This window comes from Haliotis rubra, unplaced genomic scaffold (genome assembly GCF_003918875.1).
Source record: "Haliotis rubra isolate DU_JTF1 unplaced genomic scaffold, ASM391887v1 Scf365, whole genome shotgun sequence".
NCBI classification, from domain to species: domain Eukaryota; kingdom Metazoa; phylum Mollusca; class Gastropoda; order Lepetellida; family Haliotidae; genus Haliotis; species Haliotis rubra.
This window is the reverse complement of record NW_025767041.1, coordinates 695,366-714,688: the sequence shown is the minus strand read 5'-3', so window position 1 is coordinate 714,688 and position 19,323 is coordinate 695,366. Positions and strand designations below refer to the sequence as shown.

Below are 19,323 nucleotides of genomic sequence, written 5' to 3'. Positions count from 1 at the left end.
GCGGAGCGGGATGGCATGTGTCGGTCCGTGCATTTTCATGTACATGCTGAATACTTCCGTATTAGACCACCCTGTCTCTGGAACTGTGCCACCAGTACCGGGTGTAGCTCTTGATAACAGTTCATCTCTCAAAGTAAGGGGGAACACTGCCACCAGCTGCGTTAACAGCGGCAATCATCGTTACCGTTTGTGATTTCCCAGATGTCACAGTGTGTGGTTTACAGTGTATCCTGGCGACAATTTGGGGTGATGTTACATCAGTTCATAGTGCCTTTTCTTTGATGTTAGAAATTGCCTGGGGTGAACTTTGAAAGTTGTACTTTTGTATGACAGTTCTCTGAAATACCGACTGATGTTTTCTTTGGTGGCTGATCTCACCCTCGCTGCTTCAAGTCTCCTCGGTTTCTGTACTTTAAGGTCCGGCCATCTATCTAAGGAACTGTGCAGCCATCAGAGACTAAAACGATGATCTCTGTCTATATGTCCTTGATTGACAGTGTAATCACTTGCAAGATTAATGGTCTTCTGACTCTGGGGCGGTGGGGTATAACCATACAGGCAATCTAGCCCCATAACTCTGATATGGCTAGCTGAAAAGGATTCCTCATAACTTGTGAGAAAAGGAAAACAGAGGCATGGGACCCAACTGACAGTATCTACGCTGATATTGTCCAACAAACAATGGCTATAGCTTAACTGATTTACTACCCTCTTTAAGAGCAGAAAACAGTTGGAACCTTCAACTAAAGATTTGTTCAGTCTCTACACTACAACATTTTCTTCTACCACCATTTTCTTCTACCACCAGTCTATAAGCATTATCTAGGTCATCTCTGGTGTAATTTGACCTATACGGACCCACGCATGGCAGTATTCACTAGTCACGTGATCTAATGTTGACAAACATCACCAGCTAGCAGACGATGGAGGGATTGAAACTCGGATCATTTACCTTATTTACACAGCTTTATAATGAGGTAAAATCAAGTATTAAGAAAATTGATTCATAGCATATTGATGTCAGACCGATAGCAGTGATCGCCTTGTTGACATTCAGGCTGCTTCTCATGGACTTTCTTGCATTCTCGCACTATTAACTTTAATCGTAATGGTGGATTGAAAACATATGACAGTCGGAAACGTAGGACGAAAGGATACCCCTTTCCGATCAAAGGTTGGGTACAACTTGCTGATTAAAAAGCCCTTTTCAGTCCTTAAGGTTATGTAGTTGTGAGGTAGGGGATGGAACGGCTACCTCTTTTACAATTCCACACAGTCTGAGGAAACACAGAACATTTTGAACAATTTTCGAAGCTTCACAGAGAAAATGGCTACTGCATATGCACAGAAGAGTACACAATCGGGTGCCAATGACGGACAAAGAAAACGTCTCACATTGGTCAATTTCCACGTATGCGGAAAAATACAATTGTCATATTTCCAGCACATGTGGAAATTGACCAATGAGAGATGTTTTCTGTTTCTGAGTCATTCAGAGATATATGGAAAGTCGGAAACAGTCGATGTTTACCGAAGAGAGGCCAGATGTTTGTTCAAAGCAGAGGGTAGTGCTAATGCGAGGGTCAGTGGTCAAAAATGAAATGCAGTTAGGCAAATTGAATACAATAAACAGAAAGGTAAAAGAATGACCAACAAGTTCAACACAAATTTTTTGTGAAAAAACGTAAAGTTTGATTGAACCGCACTTTAGAATAGTTTGGCTGTCTGGTTTTCGATCAGGTTTTTAGCATCGAAAGTGTCACCTCTTGTGTATTTTATGAAATAGTGTAGCGGTAGAATTTTCAACAAAAAAATTCTCTACCGATTTCATTCAAATTTGAAATATATGATTGCAGAAGATTTGTATTTTTAAAAATAATTGTCCAAACAGTGATTCGAACCTCTGTGGTTATAGCTAAGATGGCACCTCAGCAAAATGGCATAGTGAAAACTGAACCTTGCCTGTGGTAAAGCCAGCATCTAATTATGTTTTGGAAAACAGGCAATCAATAAAATGAAACTCACCAACAACTTTCAGTGAGCATGCTAAGGCTATTATACTTGCACATTATTGTCATCATTAGGATATGTACTTTTAACTAGCATTCATTAGGATATGTACTTTTAACTAGAAAAGTGGCAAACATGGAATACCAGCAGATTTGCAAGGCAGTGCATGTCCCTTTTTAGGATTTGCAGGATTTGATGTTGCTAGAAATACAATATGGTACACAGTGCAAAGAAATAAGAATGGTGTAAGTTGTAACACTGTTTATTAAATGCATACCTTTTTTAGACTGGTATTCAAGGCCAGCACAAAAAACACAATTCAAGACTCGATTTAGTGCTTTGTTACTTGCACTGGTGCAACCCAATACTACAAAAGTGCAACCTAGTTATATGATGATTTGCCTAACTTGCACCAGGTGAAAGTAAACGTTTGAGTGGGTAAACTTCTGAATAAAACATCTAAATATTCTAATCAATGCAAAAGCATTTCTCTTTCATTACACATTGCAATAAAAACAGTGAAACTGGAATTTGGCTGGTGCAACTAGGTTTTTATCTTTGGTTGCACCTGGAGCAAGTAGGTTATCATCTCTTAAATCGAGCCCTGTAATTACACTTGCATTAATATCTTCTACAATTTTCTTGTGATCAATGCTGTGCTGAAATATGGTGGAATTATAGAGACAAAAACTCGAATCAATATTGCCAATGAATAATGCATAAATACTGGTTGGGTCAGACAAATAAAGTTGTTGCTTATGCGACCACATTTTCAGAAGCTGTTATTAATCATGGACAATCATTATGATCATTATTTGTAGTTGCAAGTCATAACAGTGACAGTCACAGTATACTTTTGTACAAATGGCTTATCAAAACCTCAGCTGGACCACTACCCATGAAGGTCCACATTGGGACTGATCTTCAGCAACCAATGCTTGTCATAAGAGGTAACTAATGTGATCAGGAGGTCAGGTTTGCTGACTTGGATCATGAATATTATCATAACCCAATACCATAAATCAATGTTCATGATGCAATCACTGGATTGTCTGGTCCAGATTCCATTACTTTCAAATAGCCATCATATAGCAGGAATATTGCTGCTGAGTATGGCATTAAACAACAAAGGAACAGTACACTTATCTGTTCAGTGTGTCAGGTAAAGTGTATGCAAACAAGGTACTTGATAGCAGTCATATGTACACAGGTGTATATGGACATGGTACTAGCCAGCAGTTATGTACGCAGGTGTATATGTACAGGGTAACAGACAGCAGTCATATGTACACAGGTGTATATGAACAGGGTATTAGACAGCAGCCATATGTACACAGGTGTATATGTACAGGGTATTAGACAGCAGTCATATGTACACAGGTGTATATGAACAGGGTAATAGACAGCAGTCATATGTGCACAGGTGTATATGAACAGGGTATTAGACAGCAACCATATGTAGACACACAGGTGTATATGAACAGGGTAATAGACAGCAGTCATATGTACACAGGTGTATATGAACAGGGTAATAGACAGCAGTCATATGTACACAGGTGTATATGAACAGGGTAATAGACAGCAGCCATATGTACACAGGTGTATATGAACAGGGTAATAGACAGCAGTCATATGTACACAGGTGTATATGAACAGGGTAATAGACAGCAGTCATATGTACACAGGTGTATATGAACAGGGTAATAGACAGCAGTCATATGTACACAGGTGTATATGAACAGGGTAATAGACAGCAGCCATATGTACACAGGTGTATATGAACAGGGTAATAGACAGCAGTTATATGTACACAGGTGTATATGAACAGGGTAATAGACAGCAGTGTATATGTACACAGCATGTATATGTACACAGGTAATAGACAGCAGTCATATGTACACAGGTGTATATGAACAGGGTAATAGACAGCAGCCATATGTACACAATGTATATGAACAGGGTAATAGACAGCAGATATGTACACAGATGTATATGTACAGGGTAATAGACACATATGTACAGAGTGTATATGTACAGGGTAATAGACAGCAGTCATATGTACACAGGTGTATATGAACAGGGTAATAGACAGCAGCTTATATGTACACAGGGGTGTATATGAACAGGGTAATAGACAGCAGCCATATGTACACAGGTGTATATGAACAGGGTATTAGACAGCAGTTATATGTACACAGATGTATATGAACAGGGTAATAGACAGCAGTCATATGTACACAGGTGTATATGTACAGGGTAATAGACAGCAGTCATATGTACACAGGTGTATATGGACAGGGTAATAGACAGCAGTCATATGTACACAGGTGTATATGAACAGGGTAATAGACAGCAGTCATATGTACAGAGGTGTATATGTACAGGGTAATAGACAGCAGTTATATGTACAGAGATGTATATGAACAGGGTAATAGACAGCAGTTATATGTACAGAGATGTATATGTACAGGGTAATAGACAGCAGTTATATGTACAGAGATGTATATGAACAGGGTGTTATATGTACAGGGTAATAGACAGCAGTTATATGTACAAAGATGTATATGAACAGGCTGTATAGACAGCAGCTAGACAGCAGCCCATGTACACTAGACAGCAGCCATATGTTAACAAAAGCAACATTTTTCTGGTTATGAATATGTAGAATGGTCAACTGCCTTTGTTGAAAATCATCAGAGGCCCACACAACATTTTTCTGTTATGAATAGATATTGGATAGGATAGAATGGTCAACTGCCTTTGTTGACTCATGTCATCATATCCCAATTGAGTAAATCAATGCTTATGCTGTTGATCACCAGATTGTCTGGTCCAAACTCGATTATTTACATATACTATAGCTGGTATATTGCTGAGTGCAGCAACAATAATCAACCAGTAGTTTTGTCATTACTGTCAAATCATGTTTTCCAGCATTGAGTATTTTCACACCACTGTATCTTGTGATTAATATTCATTGTGAATTCCTAAAGTTATGGTTAAAACACATGACTCCTTGGTTAACAAGTTTGTACTCAAATTGAGTTCAAAGCAACAATAATCAACCTCTTAGAGAAGTGATAACACACATGAAGATGTGTTTCAATTATACAATTGAACCTACTGTCAGACTGATTATACACTGAACCTACTGTCAGACAATTGTAAATACTGAAATTTTCTGCTTGCTTCACCTATCCCAAAGAAAGTGTTACAGGCAACTGGATAATAAAATCAGACAGCAGCCATTTTGGTGTCTTGGAATTTGTCAAGCCAGTAAGATCCTAACTGATGAATTGGATAACCCAACTAATTATGTATCATAAATTAATTGTTACATGCCACTTTGTTGTTTTTCATTTTTTGGTTCAGTAGAACCAGATCATTCCTGACAAAAACAAACACTTTATTTTTCAAAAAGACAATGATATGAAACTATGTCAAGGTTGAAACAGAGGCCAAAATCATTTGTGTTCCATTAATTGGAAAGCTGAGCTGAATTGCTTGGTTACTAGTACATTTTCCTTCATATCAATCTTTTATCATTTCATGTATCCGAATACTACTAATAGCCAGTTAAGAACTGGATTAGACATTTACCTATAGTGTAAACACAAAAACGATTTCTGGTAATGATATTTGGTGTTGGATTACTTGGGCCTATTATTGACAGAATATGCTCTTTCCCTACATTATTTATTCATACCAAATGCTTTCCCTGTGTATGGATTTGGGGACCAGACATACAGCAGACATGTAGATGCATGCAGGTATTTCCCCTAAATAAATTCCCATACTATGATTGAGGTGTTTGAACAATGCTGGTGTAGCAGGTTGTAGAGTCCTGTGTTCATGGAAGCGCTTGATACAAGGGATTATTTTGATGAAACAAATGTTCCAAACAAATAAAATCAATATTTTCTCAGGTTTGATTGATTCAGATGAAAACAGTAGATGTTGCATTTACTCGATTGGACTCCAAGTCAGGCTTCGAATAAACACCAGTCTTGTTGGACTGCCTTGCCTCGGGATATGTCCATTATAATCTTATGCCAGGGGTAGAGAGTGCCTGGGCCAGGATGTTAAGGCCAGGAAATGCAGTACTGGTACTGGTAATAAATCAGCTTTGTACTAATAAAGTATGAGTGTGCCTTCAGCAGCCCTTAGGCATCAGCAGTTGTCAAAGGTTTTTTTTTTTTTCACTTTATTTCTGTTGTCAAAGGTATTACTTCTCCTTTCTGGACACTAGTTATTTTTTGGATGTCAAACAAACAAACACATAAATAGGTAAACAAACAAACAAAAATAAATAAATAAATAAATAAATAAATAAATAAATAAATAAATAAATAAATAAATAAATAAATAAATAAATAAATAAATAAATAAACACACACATATACATACATGCACTGTTTGCTTGTTTCTCACACAGCACACAGTGTGTATAATCATGTTGAGTATCTGTAAAGTAATGAAACATTTTACAACTGTTGTTATATTTAAAGTTTGTATTAGATGCTTGTCAGTTAACTAAATGTCAAAGACTGTAAGTATCACTAGTAGCCTTCTTTTAGAAAGACATTAAATTGAATTGATAATTTCTATATGATAACTGCGTTCAAGATTTCCCACCCACACATAGTATTGACATAGGCTCACAGATAAGCCATAAGATATTCATGATGTGAGTAGGTGCCAGTAAAGATCATACACGTAGCAGCTCTCCTTGCTCACTCAGTGACTTTCTCGATGCTGCTGCTGGAGGTGTAGCTACATGTTCAGTGACGTGGCATCATCCAACATGCACCCTTCTCAGTATCAAGGTAATTAAGTACTTGATATGTAATCCTAGTGATAGATGCTGACTGTGTCACCTGTTAACCTTGCTTGCTGTATATTTGGTGTGAAACATATTGCACTGTGAGGATTATTAACAGTTATTTAATAAAAATAAGAATGTTATCTTTAACTGTAGAAACCTCATCAGTACGTTTTGGCTGTTTGGTAATTAAAATCATAATGTGTGATTATGGCATTGATGGAAGAATAAACAAGGCTCGTGATTTAGTGCTTTGTTACTTGCACTGGTGCAACCTAGTTTATATATTAGTCAAACTTGCACCAGGTGCAAGTCAATTTTGGAGAAATAAATCAACAATAAATGTAACATTATAAGCATAAGTATGTCAGCTCATTTTTCTTCTAAACTTTGAATAGCTGTGGCACCGAAACATTGCTATTTCTAGATGCGTTTCAGCTATGACAGCTCTTGTAAACAGGGATCAGCTGCGTCTCTATGTTGCTATGGTTTCATGGGTACAACATCACAGACATATGTTTATGTGCACTGAAACCTCTGAAGTTTGGAACTTGGCTGGTGCAATTAGATTTTTGTCTTAGGTTGCACCTGGTGCAAGTAGATTAACATCTCTTAAATTGAGCCCTGATACATACTCACTTGTAATCATGCCAGTACTTCCCTGTATAGTGGGAACATGACGGCTAGGAAGGAAATAAGTACATCTGTATCCTATTTCCAGCTTAGTTTACAACACAGTATGCAAAATCATCTTTATCCCTACACGTAAAACAAAGCATTGCATAACAAGAAAACAGCCAAAATGGTGAATCATCAGTGGTCGGCTGTAACATATGTTATATTTGGGATTACACTTTCTCAGTAAAGTACAAATTAATAAAGCAAAACTTTTAAAAATGACAAACATCTACTCCTGGTAGTGTTATAATGCATGTACCGGTAATACCTTAAAGGAGAATACGAACGAAAACAAAACTTTTGATAGGGGTAAAGGCATTCCAAAAGTTACCTTCCGTGATTAAAATTGAACAAAATGTTTGTAAAAATCGCAATAAGAACACAAAAAACATATTCGTTTTTCCGGCTATTATGGAAATACCCGACAGTTAATGAGCAGAGGGGGTATCACATGACATGAGGTCATATGTGCCAGTTGCTGATGGCTTCCTCTTTGATTTTACCTCACAACTTAACAGTGTCCATGGATTCTGAAGCAATAAAAGATGTTTCTGATGTCATTTCTGAAATGGATGTTAGACCGTATCAATACAATCCGATTTTACATCTTGCAAGACAATCTTCCAGCGAAGATGAAGAAGAAGAATCCATCAAAACAGAGGCACTGCTTGATGTCAAAATAATTTAAAAAACCATATACCATATCATTTAACAAGAATACTATTTGTCAGCAAAATGTGATACAGTCCAACCAGCAAACCCTATAAATAAATTACCAGTCCCTGAGAAAATCTTTTTTTGAAATGTGATTGCAGTTTGTTTTGTGTCAAATAGGTGATAGCTTCAATTATGCTTCATACGGGGGAAAATAGAAATTATCTGCTACAAAAAGTACACTTGAATTATTTTGTTGAAAAAAATTACGATCTTAGTTCTCATTAATAAAGTGTCAAGTATCCATACAAGATCTCAGCCTGGTCGAGCAGAGATAATATTCGCGACGCAGATAAGTATTCCCCGAAAACTGGTGACTTATATAATACTGGTCAGGACAATGTATGTTTCCCTAGTTTTTGCTTATGTAAATAGTTATGGTACTCGGTCATAGCCTTAGAATGACATATTGTCAGGCAATGAGAATACAGAACAACTTTCACAGCACACACTACTGACAAATAGTGAGTCTGATGCCGACGTGCGTAATTGGACAAAATGGAAAACAATGAAAGCAACAAGTATTTCATGATTTGCCGTTGTTTTCGGCAATGTCTCGGGTAGACTGCAGCATTTAGGGCTCCTAACCCAAAAAACGATATAGGGAAACATTTTCACTCATGTGAAATCGCTTACTGATTTTGATAATATATATCTCATGGGTACCGGTCGAACTGCCCCAGCTACAAAATGCCCCAGCAAATTTGGTCATTGATTCTGATTTGGTCAAATTTATTTATAATGATTAAATATATGTCGTAAATGCATAGTTTTTGTCAACTTTGATATTATGTTCTTCATATAAAAGCTATCAGGAAGTAATATTTCTGATAAATGTTCAATTAGTAAACTCATAACTATGTATGTACTTTTATATGAAGAGCATAATATCAAAGTTGACAAAAAGTATGCATTTAGAGCATATATTTAATTATTTTAAATAAATTGGGGCATTTTGACTACCCCCTGGGGCAATTTGACCAAAACTTCCGAGGGGAATTTGACCAAATTTGCTTGGGCATTTTGTAGCTGGGGCAATTCGACTGGCAATATCGGACTTGATTTAATTTATGTCAAAAATAACACTGACAGTCAATTGTAACAGGGAATGATGGAATGTGAATGAATCTTGTGGGTACTTCTTCTTTCTTCAGCCTAGCTTTTGGATTTTCATACCCCATGTGTGCATGTCTTTCTTATGCGCCCAACTCAGAATGATCGGAACATTTCTCCTGTTATAAAATGGATGGAAATGTAACCAAAAAGTGGAACTAAAATATATTAAAAAAATTCTCCTGCCTAAATCTGTCTCTTGACTTGGAAAACAGAAGAAATGGTGGCTCTTTCCGTTGTTCGATGATTCCGTGCATCCCCAGGCAATGGAATACATCATCGTACCATTTACAAAAACGACAGAAACAGCACGATTTGTATTACTGTAGCGCTTGTTCTTTGGCAATATGGCGGACTCTAGTCACAAATGACGTCACGAGCAGAAAGGTCACATGAGTTCCAGCGGAATATGCATGAAGGCCAAAGCTCAGATAACAGAAACTGCTTTCGCGATTAAAACATAATAAGCCATATTTTTTAAATAGAAATGGGGGTACATGTTTCTGATGACTTTATCTTTCACCCAGCAAATTATTGCAATTGTCTGGTATTCTCCTTGAACTTCGGGGCAGTTTTGACAAGGACTTTAGGACTAGTGCCAGTTTCTATGTAAACACGCCATCTTTGACCCAATACAATGAATACCCCAGCAGCAGTGCCTCCATCATAAAATCTCTTACATGTCAAACAACATATGTCTGTAAGACAAGTTCCCTGTTGTCATGTCCAAATGTTAGACATGTTTGTCAGTTTGGTTCAGTTGTCACTGACTTAGACAGCTTGATATAATAATAATAATAAAAATCATAAGATCACTCATATATATAGCGCTGAATTCCATGCCGAACTAGTGTATACAACATTATAGACATTACCCTGGATAACCATTATATACCTGTGAGGCAGTAACAGTCACATGGCTTATGCCACAGGGTACCCTAGGGTGAAACCACACATGTATGCGTCACGTGTCGTTAGTTAGTTTAGCAGGGCTAAAGTCATAGGAGTCATATTGCCAAACATGGTCACCCATCCAAGGGCTCTCCGTGATCAACGCTGGCTAACTTTCAATTGATTTATGACCCAGGCACTCTGCACCACCAATCTTGATTGATTCACTAGTAAGTTTGGATTTGACTGATTCTCATGGTTTATAAGGGCAAGGTTTGGAATCCATCCTTGTGAATGTGCTTCTCCAGTTTCAGTTGAATTCTTGATGATAGAAAAGATGAAGTATTACTCAGTGTACTAATGTTGATGTTGCAGTGTACAACTACCGTCCTTTCCGGGAATCTCCAAAAGCAGGGTATCTTTCTGTCTCCCCCTGGTACCACTATGTCGGCATTCAACACATCCACTCGACGAGAAGACGTCTCCCTGCGTCTGCGCGCTCAGTGAGTACTGTCATCACACACATGCTACATCAAGTACTAAGTGACTGATACATCCTACTGGATAAGGTTGTCTTGGTGACTTGAGTAATTAAAAGCCATCACACCCTAATCATATCCCTATGGTGTGGAACGTTTTATTGCAAAAGTTGTTAAATCCACGATTTGAGTACATTTTCTCTCACCCACTGGATCTCTGACATTGTGTTACTCATGGATGGTTTTAAGAAACCCCTTTGTCCATTTAGTTGGTGGAAAACCAAGTTCTATGGATAGTCAACTCCTTTATTGCAATGAGTGCTATGTTTTGGTGTAGGTACTAACACCGTTATCAAGCAGGTGTTAGTACCTACACCGAAATGTTGCACTCATTGCAATAAAGAAGTTGACTATCCATAGAACTTGGTTTTCCTTCATCTATACAACTTCTAAAATGCCTCTCAAAGAAGTCATTTTGTTGGTGCTCAGCTTTTGGTTGCCAGAAGTTGGGTTTGTTTCACTTTGTATGAATATTTTTTCCTTATTCTTCCTTTTTCTCTTGGTTTTGCAACATGGATACCACGTTAATTACAGGTTAATTACAGATTTCAATACTTAACAGAACAACTTTGATTTGATCACTTTTTTTCTGCATTCTGGTGATAAGGCCAAATTATTTATCAAAGAACTACCTTTACAAAACCTGTAATTATAATTACACAATGCTAGGATATATTTGTTTTGGTTCAGTAATAGTTTTAGGTATAATATTTTGCTGATCACTGCGTAAGAATTCATCCCGTTGTATCATTGTGTATGTTTTAACTAAATCATTGGTAGATAAATGTGAAATGTGTTCACAGCTGATTGCTATTTCCGGCTGTAGATATGAGACGAATACACACAGTAATCTTGATACCTGCATATAATACAATGCCCAGCAAAAGCAAATTAGAACTGAAAAGGTAAATAATCTTGTCTAGTGATGTTTAATTGCAAATGTGATGTCTTCACTGACAAAGTCGTTTTCTTTTGTTCATTAGCGCGAAGCAATACGATGTCATTTTCTTACTGGTCACCAGACAAAAAGGTTTGATGAAAGTCTTACCCATAGATAAGCCTACCCCTTCTACAGGCTGCTCTTTTTGGTGTACAAAAGTTGGCTTATATACGGTAATATATAGTATGTGACATCATGTCTGTCTCACAGGAGGCAACAACGGATTGCAGTTGACGAGGATGCTGAAATGCATGATGTTTTTTAACATTTGTGGGTTACTGTTCTTTAGTAATCAGTGTTCAAAAATGTTTTACATATCAAATAACAATGATATTTTGAGGCATCTAATATTCAATAAAAACAGCAAATGTGAAAAACCATCTTGTTTTAATCTTCGGTCTAAGCAGAAACTTTCTAGGACAAAACAGATGAGCATTTCAGATGTCACATGATCTACAGATAGAGTCTTACAGTAAACATGGCATCATAGTACATAACGTACTTGTCCCAGATGTCAGCTGTCATGGTGTTGCATGTATATTTGTCAAGTTTAAGGACAAGACTAACATAGCTTCTCTGGTTTCCGGGTTGTTACATGACAGCAGATTGAGACACAACTTTCCTTTCTTATCTTACCAAGCATTAAGTTCAACTGCTAATACTGTAAATCATGAAATTAATGTGTCACAAATTTATTGCGAGTGCGAAGCTCTAGTCGAAAATGCGTCACAAAATTAATGCGAGCTCAGGAATCTGTGTTGATGATAAAATGTGACACCCTGAATCTTTGGTGTTGTTCTTTTTCTTTTCACACTTACCAAATAACCTGAATTGAGCTTGTTAAGCAATGAATGGAAATGAGATGACGATGTTTTGATAACGCTGCCATGTTTGATCACGTGATTGCTTGCTACTACTTGTCTTATGACAACATGTATAAACGTAATCCAACTTGAAAGACACAAGTCATCTACCAAGGTACAACAAACAATTGGCTGAAGAATGTCTGGTCTGGCTGATGTGCTTGAGTGACTTTAAACAATGACCAGTGATTGTAACCAGTGATAATTACATGTGGCTTGAGATACCTGTAATGAGGAAGTGACCTGTATTGGTGTAATGTGTAGTGTCAACAGATTTATGTTTTCTGTCTTTTATTAAGTTCTCAAAAGTAGACATGGTCAGACTGAAATGTGTTATTATAATAATGCAAGAAGAGTACAGACGCATTTTTCGCATTAATAAAATGCTTGCATTAATTTCATGATTTACAGTAGTCACTATTAGGGGTCAATAGATCACATTTAATTTATGCTTACAGTTGAAAGCTAATAAGAAAGTTTATCTGTTTTTAATATATATACTTTCAAATGTCATATGATACTATTTTGTTCAAATAAAACCTAATATGTCTTGTGACATTTTTCAGGTCTAATTACCTGTAAGTAGCTGTCATGCAATTTTACTGAATATGTTTCATTCATTATCTGTCGTCTTGTGTTTGTTGTCTTCATGTCTTGTGAGGTAGACTTTAACTTGCTAATGTAGATGTGAACTTTTGTCTTTGCACTTGCAATCTATCACACCTAAGACCAAGGTTCAACTCCCAAACGTAATGAGAGGTTTGGCCAGTGATATACTGCGATATGCAGTCAGCTGAATATTGTAAGTTTTAAATTCCTCAGAACTAGTAATCATTGAATCCACTGATTGTTCTATTTATGATGAACAAAAACACTGAAGTGCAATATGTGTTATAATGTGTGCATTTGTAAAGGAGGTTTTCTCCTAATGTATCCATCAAGTGCTTCTAAATCCTTAATCTTTAAAATTAGGATTCGTGCAATGATACCTTGACCTAAATTCTTTATGTGAAGTCTAAAGTGTTACAATTTTCCGAATTTGCACATATGCATGCTTGTTATTCTCAAAGCTGATATATAGATAATACAAAACGAGTGTGTGTTGAATATAGAAAATATTCCAACTCAATATTTTTATACATTTTGTTTATTCACGAGTGAAAGTTAGTTAATAAATCAAAACATTTAAAACATTGAGCTGGAATATTTTCCATATTCAACACCCACGAGCTTTATGATCTATTTATTACACACAGGACTTGAAAACAGTGTGATCCATGACGGCAAATGAAGAAGATGAGGTCGGATGTAAACAAAATGAAAGGGGGATAACTCCGTCACAACTACTTTATAGATGAACATAAACTATTAAAAATATTCAATTGAAATAAAATACTGATCCCCAGGAGCCCGAAAATTGAGTTTTAATTATGCTCAAACCTAATGTTTTGTTTAGTTGACATTTTTGGTAAAAACTGCTTGAATGGAGTTAAAATGTTGATATTAAATATCGAGGTGGCAAATATTGAATTAAAAAGTTTGAAACAGTATTTCAAGCGAACCCCATAGAGTTATGTCCCTTGGAGTGCTCTTTACGAATATCCCATAATTCAACTTGTGATTGAAACCAGTTCGGCAAACACTGCGTGCAACATTTTTCAATGTACAGAGCAATTGTTTACATTCCATATATGGCAAATGTTCTCTGTTTGGAAGCTGTTCGCCTCGAAGTTTCAATTAATAATCAGTCTTTCATTCATCAATAGGAAGCTAAAGTGAGTGCATATGCCCAAATGTATATTAAGGAGGCCAACATATTGTCCAAATTTTGTGAAATTGTTCCTTTAAGGCAATGAAACTTACTTGCACTCAACGAAAGCAGGTTGCATCTGCTGCTCAATATGTTATTATAGTTGATGCTTGAGTTTTTGTATTTATGATTTAGAACACTTAACAAAATTATTCTGAATCTGATAAGATCATTGTCAGAGTTCATAAAATGTTATGACATGAGCATTCATTCACTGTCTATGTAGTTATCAGAGTCACTGTTTCACAAAGCTATTGTAGTGCTACGACCGTCATAAGTCTGTGTTATACTGACTGACTTATGATTTCATAGCACTCTAATGATAGCTTTGTGAAACAGGTCCCAGTTCCTCATCATTCTGTTTTCCAACTGAAGCCTGTGTTTCTTGAACATCAAAATACTAACACACACTGGATGTGAGTTGGTATAACTTGAGGTTACATTTTGCAGTTTCAAGTTGCACTAGTGTATGGTCTTAAATCCAGCCCAGTATATGATTGGTAGCTTCTGTTTTGTGTACTTCCTGACTGTTTTCACCATTTTTCTTTCAAAGTATCATTGATCGTTTGATTGGCATCATAATGATTATGTGTGTAATTTATACGTACATTTATTTGTGAATCATTGAAAATTGAAAAGCATCAGAGCAATGAGCTATTGACATCTGTTGTGTGTACTATCACTTGAATGGCACTTTTAGGTAGGCTATAAAACGTGAAGAGGGTACACAGATTTTAAATGTTGGTTGTCAAAATGAGTGTCACTGCTTTGTGCTGGTGGTGAGTGGTGGTTGTCACTGCTTTGTGCTGGTGTGGTGAGAGGTGGTTGTCACTGCTTTCAGCTGAAGTGAGGTGGTGAGTGGTGGTTGTCACTGCTTTGTGCTGTCACTGCTTTGGTGGTGGTGAGTGGTGGTTGTCACTGCTTTGTGCTGAGGTGGTGAGTGGTGGTTGTCACTGCTTTGTGCTGAGGTGGTGAGTGGTGGTTGTCACTGCTTTGAGCCAATCTGATGAGTGATGGTTGTCACTGCTTTGTGCTGAGGTGGTGAGTGGTGGTTGTCACTGCTTTGTGCTGAGGTGGTGAGTGGTGGTTGTCACTGCTTTGTGCTGAGGTGGTGAGTGGTGGTTGTGACTGCTTTGTGCTGAGGTGGTGAGTGGTGGTTGTCACTGCTTTGCTTTGTGCTTTATGTTGAGTGGTGGTTGTCACTGCTTTGTGCTGAGGTGGTGAGTGGTGGTTGTCACTGCTTTGTGCTGACAGTGGTGGTTGTCACTGCTTTGTGCTGAGGTGGTGAGTGGTGGTTGACTGCTTTGAGCCAATCTGATGAGTGAACAGAGCAGTGGTTGTCAGAAGCTGGAGTTGGAGAACAGGAAGATGGAGGAGAGGCTAAAGGAGCTGAAGGTGGCCATGAGTCGCGAGAAGGAAGAGAGAGAGTGAGTTGCCTGCAGTATCATTGCTTGTCATGCGGGATCACTGTTTTGTTTCATGTTTCGCTTTCAAATAAAGATATTTCATGGTTTGATTTTCAACATTAGGCTGACGTCAGATTTTTTTTGGTGGTCGCTACACACATGAAATGATACTGTTTTAGCATCAATGTTATGACAATATCAGTATTATTAAATCAGATCTTTCATGCTGATGACTAATACCTGTCAGCATAAAGATCTCACATCACCTTCACTTGAGATCACATGGTCAAATTTTTCAGGGAAAACAGACTTATGGACTGATCCAAATGTTTGGTATGGAATGTGTCTTCACTTGAATTAAATGACATTGCAATGTGTTTTATCGAAATAGCTCAACTGGAATCATTGGGAATTCTATTTTAAGTTTTAAAGAAGTAAACCTGTGTTTGTAAAAGTGTGTAATTATCCATACCTGATGTTTCATCTGAGCTAGAGCCATGGGACATTCTGACTTTCAGTGAAGAACATTGGTTTGACCATATAAACTGACATCTCGTAGGTATCCATGTGTTATCTTGGAAATATAATGACATTAAATCTTGCTTAAAGCCTCATATCTATGCTTGAAGCTATATTTGTATACAGATTTTCTTCTAATCCAATATGTTATATGAGTAATCAGTTTACACAAAAATGAGATGAGAAAAAGGTTGTTTTTGTCTTCCATTCACAACATATGTATGAGACCTAAAACAAAGTCTTGGTTCTCAAGCACTGCAGCATCTTAACAAAGTCAGCCATGTGTTTCATTATTTCCATTTCTAAAACAAGATACATACAGCATATACATTGGGTAGCAGTAAGTTGAGTTCTGTGAATTACAACTGTACAGAAGCCTGGACTTATTGTCATGGTGACCACCACAGGCTTCTTCAAACTGGATGAAGAAAACAGTATTGTACTTATCAAGGAATATATCATATTGGGAGTTGCTTTACAATGATGAAAAATAAGAAATGCTGACTGTCCACACCATTCTTTTCAAGAGCCATTGAGAACAAATTCTTTGTGTTTTATAAACCTAAAGGTTTACATTGTTTGTCAAAACATTTTGGAATTTAACATGTAACCATATGGTGATATAAAAAATCTTATCAAGAAATATGTATAGTACAATAGAATACAAACAAAACATATCTTTTTGGAAATTATGAGAGAGGAAATTTGAATATAGAATTGCTCACATCTTTGACGTAATTATGAATGATTGTCATGACAACAGTAAAGACAACATGTGCCCAGCAATGCAACATCTTCCCAATTTTGTTTAATCACTGTGATGAAAGACAGAAATATTCCCCAAGCAGTGGTGAGTGGTGTATTTTTCAGGCGGAATGGGGGAGGGTTTTGGCGTACTGGTCAGTCTGGCAGTCTTTCCACCTATGCCACGGACATCCTGGACAAGCCGGTGCGCTCCAGCAAGGTGAGACAAGTGTGAGGCAAGGCCTGTGTCCAGGCCACGTATTTATACACATTGCTGAAAGGCTTGACTTAGTCCTATATAGCTGAACATAAGCTTAAGGTCAATCCGATATGTGTTCATAATGTTAATTCTGCTAATTAACGTTTCCCTTTGTTCTTTCAGGAGCATAAGAAGAGAGGAGTTAGAGTTTTAAGGGATGAACCTTTAGGTAAATTTATATCAAGATTATTGATTCAGTTCAGATTATTTCAGTAGTTCTGATGACTGTAGCTACCTGACTGATTGCCTGTGTTAGTTGGTACAAGACTCCTCTCCTGGTAGATGAGCAGTGGTACTTATAGGGAAGAGGTCAAATGTTCAGAGGTTTGATAATAAATCTACACACACGACCCGAGAGGGATGGAATGTATCACTGTGTATTATGCAGTGTGTCATCTTATATGCATCAGTACATTTGATTGAACATACATCTGATCAACACCACATTGTTGTGATGCATGGCATGGAGCATTAGTACATGTAGTAGTATTGACATTGATTGTGATGCATGGCATGGAGTGTTAGTACATGTAGTAGTATTGACATTGATTGTGATGCATGGCATGGAGTGTTAGTACATGTAGTAGTATTGACATTGATTGTGCTGCATGGCATGGAGTGTTAGTACATGTAGTAGTATTGACATTGATTGTGATGCATGGCATGGAGTGTTAGTACATGTAGTAGTATTGACATTGATTGTGCTGCATGGCATGGAGTGTTAGTACATGTAGTAGTATTGACATTGATTGTGATGCATGGCATGGAGCATTAGTACATGTAGTAGTATTGACATTGATTGTGATGCATGGCATGGAGTGTTAGTACATGTAGTAGTATTGACATTGATTGTGATGCATGGCATGGAGTGTTAGTACATGTAGTAGTATTGACATTGATTGTGATGCATGGCATGGAGTGTTAGTACATGTAGTAGTATTGACATTGATTGTGATGCATGGCATGGAGTGTTAGTACACGTAGTAGTATTGACATTGATTGTGATGCATGGCATGGAGTGTTAGTACATGTAGTAGTATTGACATTGATTGTGATGCATGGCATGGGGTGTTAGTACATGTAGTAGTATTGACATTGATTGTGATGCATGGCATGGAGTGTTAGTACATGTAGTAGTATTGACATTGATTGTGATGCATGGCATTGAGTGTTAGTACATGTAGTAGTATTGACATTGATTGTGATGCATGGCATGGAGTGTTAGTACATGTAGTAGTATTGACATTGATTGTGATGCATGGCATGGAGTGTTAGTACATGTAGTAGCATTGACATTGATTGTGCTGCATGGCATGGAGTGTTAGTACATGTAGTAGTATTGACATTGATTGTGCTGCATGGCATGGAGTGTTAGTACATGTAGTAGTATTGACATTGATTGTGCTGCATGGCATGGAGTGTTAGTACATGTAGTAGTATTGACATTGATTGTGATGCATGGCATGGAGTGTTAGTACATGTAGTAGTATTGACATTGATTGTGCTGCATGGCATGGAGTGTTAGTACATGTAGTAGTATTGACATTGATTGTGCTGCATGGCATGGAGTGTTAGTACATGTAGTAGTATTGACATTGATTGTGATGCATGGCATGGAGTGTTAGTACATGTAGTAGTATTGACATTGATTGTGATGCATGGCATTGAGTGTTAGTACATGTAGTAGTATTGACATTGATTGTGATGCATGGCATGGAGTGTTAGTACATGTAGTAGTATTGACATTGATTGTGCTGCATGGCATGGAGTGTTAGTACATGTAGTAGTATTGACATTGATTGTGATGCATGGCATGGAGTGTTAGTACATGTAGTAGTATTGACATTGATTGTGATGCATGGCATGGAGTGTCAGTACATGTAGTAGCATTGACATTGATTGTGATGCATGGCATGGAGTGTTAGTACATGTAGTAGTATTGACATTGATTGTGATGCATGGCATGGAGTGTTAGTACATGTAGTAGTATTGACATTGATTGTGATGCATGGCAT

General features: G+C 37.3%; 1 protein-coding gene across 1 annotated transcript in view; it reads left to right on the top strand.

Moving 5' to 3' along the window:
- Positions 1-19,323, top strand: part of LOC124285664 (enolase-phosphatase E1-like) — a 71,062-nt gene that overhangs the window by 6,399 nt on the left and 45,340 nt on the right. The window contains exons 2-6 of the mRNA XM_046721937.1: positions 10,604-10,731; positions 13,137-13,148; positions 15,703-15,807; positions 17,176-17,269; positions 17,432-17,477. Coding sequence (XP_046577893.1) covers positions 10,673-10,731; positions 13,137-13,148; positions 15,703-15,807; positions 17,176-17,269; positions 17,432-17,477 — 316 coding nt within the window. The 5' untranslated portion in view covers positions 10,604-10,672. The remainder of the gene's footprint in view (positions 1-10,603; positions 10,732-13,136; positions 13,149-15,702; positions 15,808-17,175; positions 17,270-17,431; positions 17,478-19,323) is intronic.